This window comes from Phocoena phocoena, chromosome 20 (genome assembly GCF_963924675.1).
Source record: "Phocoena phocoena chromosome 20, mPhoPho1.1, whole genome shotgun sequence".
NCBI classification, from domain to species: Eukaryota; Metazoa; Chordata; class Mammalia; order Artiodactyla; family Phocoenidae; genus Phocoena; species Phocoena phocoena.
In genome coordinates, this window is record NC_089238.1 from 15,550,378 (window position 1) to 15,556,765 (window position 6,388).

The following is a 6,388-nucleotide window of genomic DNA, read 5'->3' on the forward strand; positions in this document are numbered from 1 at the left end:
AGTTCTTAAGATCAAAAGTACAGATCTTATACAACTAGAGTACAGTTATTGGAATCAGGAAATTTAAAAACTCAATTCAAGTCTATTATTAACCCACAATCCATATTCCAAGTTATTCCAAGCCCCTTAAGTCCTTTATACCAATTTTCTTAGATCAGGAGATTCTTTTAACAGACAGGTTGAGAGGCACTGACCCTGTGCCTTAGAAGAGTGAAAAACACAGCAGCAGACACAGAGATTACCAACGGGGGGGCTTTAACGTCAGCACTGAAGTGAGGTGGTTTATTTGGGATGTGATCCCAGGAGGCAGGAGTTAGGGAGTGGGGAGAGACAGGGCAGGGGAAAATCAAAAAACGTGCTCATGGAGTGATAGCTACTGTGAGCAACTGGGGCTCAGTCCCATGGGGGCACCTTGTAGAACACATTTCATTTGTCCCACCAGACAACAGGCACTTATCCAGTGACTGCTGTCCCCCACAGGCTGTAGTTTGCTCCTAAGGATATTAACCCACCCCCCATAATTCCCCGAAAGCCCTCAAGCAGAGAAGCAGAGATGCAGGGGCTCAGAGCAGGAAGCTGGCTGCCTCTTGGGAACCCTCCTCTGCAGCTACAAGTGGGGTTGGGACATCATCACCTGCTGCCACATGTATTTAATTCACTGTATCATTATAACAGCCACAGGAGGGAGGCACTATTAGTATGCCCATTTTGCAGATAAGGGTGTTGAGGCACAAAGAGGTTAAATCACTTGCCTCCGATCATGTAATCAGTAAGTGTTGAAACTGCGATTCAAACCTAGGCATTCCAGTTCCAGGGTCCATGCTCTTAATCACTGCTCACTCACCTACAACCTCCTCCCTCAAATCAGGCAATCCCCTCCCTCATCCTCTTCACCAGACAAACTCCATTCCTCTGTAATACCCGAGTGAATGTCTCCCTTCCTGACCGGGATACCCAGCCCCAGTGAGAACTCAATCATTGCCTGCAGCCCTGCCAGAAGCTCCTATCCTGGAGCTTATTAAGGCTCAAGATCTTGGAGCCAGGAGTGAGCAAGAGGAAGAGGAGGGAGATGCAGGTGGAGATGTAATGGGGGCTGGATAGGTAGGACTTAACCCCTTAAGCCACTTTCAAGACTTTGGCTTTTACTCCAAAATGGAGTCAGGCCAGGATTAACAGCATCACCCTGGCCAAAGAAACTGAGGCAGAGAGACGAACATGGCCGTGGAGGCCGAGCACCAACCAGAGACAAAGCTGAAGTAGAAGCCACTTGCGTGAACAGCACAGCCTGTGCCCTGGGGCACTCCAGGCCCCAGCATTTCTCCCCTCACCCTCTCCAGGCCTTTACCCACACTGGTCCCCCTGCTTGGAAGCCTATCCCTACATTCTGGCAAACACTTTATAATTCTTTAAATTGCACCCCAACTTTATTACTATTTGGGTTCCTGCCTCCCCCACTGGGATTGGGGCAGAGACTGTGTTTCTCTTCTGTCCGTACTACCTTTGATCTGAGGTCTGGGCTCCTTTCCTGAGGTCCTCCTCCTCCTCTCAACTGCATTCAACTGCTTTCCACTTATTTAACCGACATCAGTGCAAATACAGCTGAGGGCTGCAAAGTGCGGTACTCCAGAGAATATCTAGGGCAAGTCTATGGGGCGAGGTATGCCTGTGGCCTTTGGGTCCACCTCTCCTCCCCAACCCCTCAGCCTTGCTAACAAAAATCCCAGCTTGTAGCTGAGGCTGGACTCCTTAGCCAGGTTTGAGGGCCCCACTACTACCTCAGGGGTTACCAGCCAGGTCTCCTCAGCTCCACTATTCCTCTCCTGCCTCATTACCCTCCATTAAGGAGTCTACTGGGGCTTCTTTGGGGTCAAACCAGGCTGGGTCCCCTCCATGGATCTGCCATGGATCTGCTGCTCCAACCAATCTGCCATTCTAGAGGGCTCCAGAGGGGTAGAGACAGCTCCCCACACCCATCCCTTGCCAGAGGGTCACTAGTTGGTGTGTGTGTGTGTGTGCCTCTTCAAAAATCCCCCCAAACATTAAATCTTTAAGATCACCAACAGGGAAGTAAGCACATCCCCAATTTTATTGCCTTTTTGTCCAACAGTCCTGAGCAGGGAAAGGGGCAGAAATCGGGAGTCCCCCTCGTAAGTATCACGTAGAGGTCTTGAGGGGGTCTTTAATTGATTAGCTGGGGTGAGAGACTCCCTACCCGCTTCCTCATCGATCCTAGTTTGTCACAATGGGCGAAAGCTTTTTCTAAGGGGATTTCAGGCTTCTCACCGGCCATCAGGGCATCTTCCCAAACTCCTCAGCAAAAAAGTCTGCTCTCCTCATAGTTACAAAGAAGGGAGTCTCCTTGAGGAGCCAGGAGTGTGGTATGTTCTCCGGGGTCTAGAGAAGGGCGTGTCTGTCTCTTTCTGTCCAACAGCGGGGCGTCCTGGCTCCCCAAGGCCTTCGGGTAAGTAGCTCTCAGCTTGACAGTCCAGCCAGCCGGCGACCCAGGCTGCCCCAAGCCCTCATGGGTAAGTTTGACCCGTTACCATACATCGGGCAAAGTCGGGCATCTCTCGCCATCGCACCCTACGTCGTCAGGAGGGCTCTTCAATTCCCCCAATCTGTCGATCTGGTCTCTCAAGACCTCTCACCTTCCATCAGGCCGGTTCCCCGGTCCCCCCACGCAGTCAGGCGGGCCCCCGGTTCCCCTGAGCCACCGGGTGACGGTCACCGTCCATCCGGCGCGGTCTTCGGTACCTCCATGCTGTCCAGCGGTCTCCTTGGGCCGTCACCTTCGTCAGGTGGGGTCCCTGGGGCCCCCGCGCCGGGGGACTCCTCAGTCGGGCCCCGCGTACTCACAAAGGCACCCATGGCCGTGGCGTGACCCGAGCGTAGCAGCTGAAGCTGGCGCCGTCCGCGGCGGTACAGGTACTCGATGCGCAGTACGTCGGAGCGTGGCAGGCGGGCGTGCTGCCGGAACTCGGCCCGCACCCGCGACTCGGCGCCCGGCTTTCCGTGCCCGGCGCGCAGCAACTCGCGGTACAGACTCAGAACTTGTCTCTGAAGCCGGCTGTGCCGGCACATGGTAGCAGCTGGGCCGCGGGCTCACACAGCGGACGCCCCACCGAGTGGCGCGGCAGAACAGTGGGGAGAAGCGGTGAAACGCGACAACTGACGCTTCCGCCACCCGCCCCCAGCTTTGCGGCGCCGCCGCGTCCCATAGGTTGTCGCTGCTTCTACGTCACAATGTTGTGAGTAAGGGGCGGAGCTTCTGGTTCACTGGCCCGCCCCACAGGAAATCAGTGTCCTTTAGAGGACGGTACTTCTGAGCGCCTGGGTGAGGAGGGCGCTAGGCCCTGAGGCTCTTAGGTTTGGGGTTGGAAGGGACCAGGGGATCCTGACCTGACTCTTGGGTCCTACGAGTGGAGAGAGCTAGAGGTTGGAGCCCTTGTGTGCCTCAGGGCTCTGGGGGCACTGGGAGAGAGAAGACAGGCACAGGCATGCTTTTGTCCTCAGTTATTTATTAAAGCAATCTCGGGAAGCTCCATGCGTTCCCACCCGCAGAGCAGGTGTGCGTCGAGGGTCCCAACCCTGGGGACGGGCAGAGGGACGGGGTCACGCGGTGAAGTGTTGGGTCACAGCCGGCAGGACAAGTTTCTCGGTGCTGAGAAGATGGCGTGAGAGATGGTGTGGGCTGTAAGCCCCCAGACGCAGCCTGTAGCGCAGGGAGTTGGGCTCTTAGCGCCCTCTATCGACATGAGTCGGGTCCGAGGGTAGGAGAGGGAGCGGCCTCCCCAGCTGTTGAAGTCCAGAGTCCAGCCCACATGGCACATTTCGACTAGGCTGGCACCCCGATGTCCAGGGAGTATCAGGTCAGCCTCAATTCCGTTAGAGTCCTCGCAGGCTACGCGGAGGCGTACTCGTAGGGCTGGGAGGCCTGCAATGCCACGATCCCCTCGGACCCTACCAGCACCCGGAGCGTGGGGGGCCGCTGGACAATAACCCGGAACCCTCCGCCCAGCGTGCGACCACGACCCGGCACACCTGGGCGGCGAGCTGCGCTGGGCGTGGGTTCTTATGCTAGAGGGGAGGCGGATCAGGGACTGGGGAGAGGGTCGGAGTTTGGGAGTCAAACGGGAGATCTGAAACCGCTATGAATCCCCTCGGTGTCTCTATCAGAAATACATATCCAGGTCTTTGCTAGAGGAATAAGGTCTGGGATTTGCTTTAAAATCCTCCAGCACAAACGAAACAAAAAGAGCGAGAGGAGGTGCTTCCCTGGTGGTGCAGTGGTTGAGGGTCCCCCTGCCGATGCAGGGGACACATGTTCGTGCCCCGGTCCGGGAGGATCCCACATGCCGCGGAGCGACAAAGAGTGAGAGGAAAAGAAAGCAAGAGTGGCAAAATATTTGTAACTGTAATGGGGTTTCATAACACTATTCTCTCTTCTTTTGTGATGCTTGAAATTTTCCGTAATAAACACTTTCTTAAAAGGGAGATTTAGAGAGAGAGAAAAAAAAGCCTTTGGATCCTGTCACATCTCTCTCACCTGTGTCTTCATAATCTAGTAACTGTTTACTGAGCACTACTCTGTACCAGGCACTCTTTCAAGTGCTTTAATATTTTATTTATAATGTATGACACAGTATGTTAATAAAATATGCAATATAATATGATGCTATTTTAATATCTTGTCACCTAATTTATATTATGTAATACATTTATTTGAAAATAGTGAATATTTAAAACAGTTTATTTTTAAAATAGTGAGTATTTAAAACATTTTTTGTTTGTTTTAAGTTTTGGCCGTGCCCGATCAGGGATCAAACCTGCGCTCACTGCGTTGGGAGGCAGAGTCTTAACCACTGGACTGCCAGGGAAGTCCCTAAACACTTGATATTTTAAGTGACATTAAATCCTCACCAACACTCTGACAAGGTAGATCTGCAGGACCATATACCTCTTGCCTCTTAGTAAACCAAGGTCAGAGAAGTAACATAGCCTGCCCAGGTTCACATAGCTGGTAAGTGGCAGAGCCAGGTTTCAGACCCCAGGGATCTCATTTCATGACCTGTGTTTTTAACCACTCTGCTATACATACTGCCTCACCAAAGATAATATAAAAATGGCTGCAAGAGCAATCACAACTTATACTTACTGGGCACTTACTTATACCAAGCACTTAATTTTTTAAAAATTTATTTATTTATTTATTTTTGGCTGCGTTGGGTCTTCGTTGCTGGCGCCAGCTTTCTCTGGTTGCGGAGAGTGGGGGCTACGAGTGGGGGCTACTCTTTGTTGTGGTGTGTGGGCTTATTGTGGTGGCTTCTCTTGTTGTGGAGCACGGGCTCTAGGTGTGTAGGCTTCAGTAGTTGTGGCACGCGGGCTCAGTAGTTGTGGCTCCCGGGCTTAGTTGCTCCATGACATGTGGGATCTTCCCAGACCAGGGATCGAACCCATGTCCCCCACATTGGCAGGCAGATTCTTATCCACTGCGCCACCACAGAAGTCCCCCAAGCACTTTATATGTATCTTCACAGCTACCCTATGTGGTGGGCACCACTCTTATCACCGCTTTTTGTGGATGAGCAAACTGAGGCACAGAGAGAGGTTGAGTCACTTACACAAAGTTACACTAGAAGCTTAAGAGACATAGTGGGGGTTTCTTGACCCTTTAACCAAAGGTTCTGGCTTAGTTTACCTGCCAGGTTGTGGCAGATACCCAAGCTGTTCTCTTGCTGGCCCATCCTCCCACTTCTACAATTAACCTTGAACTCACAGATGATTCTATTTCTCATCATGAGATTTCAGGTTTGTTTTCCTCTTACTTAGAAATACTATCCATTTTGCCTGCCCAAATTTCAATTCTCCTGTTGCTCTCCTGCTTCCAAGTTCCTTGGGGAGCCATGCATCCTCCACCCTGGCATCTCTCCCTGCTGGATTTCCACCCTCTCCTTGTCTGGCTTCTTCTCATCAGCACTTAAACATCCCTGAGTTTCTCCCATCTCAAAATCATCATCATCGTCATCATCATCAATTCTAAGATACCTTTGCCCTCTGGAACTTTCTAGCTGATCTTTATTTTCCCCTTTCTGCATGGACAGTTTGTCAAGAGAGGTGTCTATACCTGCTGCCTCCAGCTGTCTCATTTCTCAACCCTGCAATCCAGGAGCTGACCCCTGCTGTGCTGTGTGATAGAAGGAGCCTGTGTTCCTGACTTGGAGGAAACAAACTGGTTATACTTGGATTGTTCATGAGAAATAAGCTTTTATCAAGTTTAAGCCATTGTAATGTTGCGCCTCTGTTATAGCATTTGGATGTAGAGCCTACTTAATATAGATGCTAACACAGGAAGAGGAAAAGGCAGGGATGAAAGATGGAAACTTGAATC

At 51.7% G+C, this 6,388-nt stretch overlaps 1 protein-coding gene across 1 annotated transcript; it reads right to left on the bottom strand.

The window, feature by feature from the left end:
• Window positions 1-2,724: 2,724 nt before the first annotated feature.
• SDHAF1 (succinate dehydrogenase complex assembly factor 1) lies at window positions 2,725-3,081 on the bottom strand. The gene has a single exon (XM_065899457.1). It carries the CDS (start codon window positions 3,079-3,081, stop codon window positions 2,725-2,727), a length of 357 nt encoding a protein of 118 aa, XP_065755529.1.
• Between the last annotated feature and the right edge of the window lie 3,307 nt (window positions 3,082-6,388).

What these genes read in the sequence shown, in the direction of transcription:
- SDHAF1 (XM_065899457.1), bottom strand. Translation starts at nt 3,081, where the DNA reads ATGTGCCGGCACAGCCGGCTTCAGAGACAAGTTCTGAGTCTGTACCGC.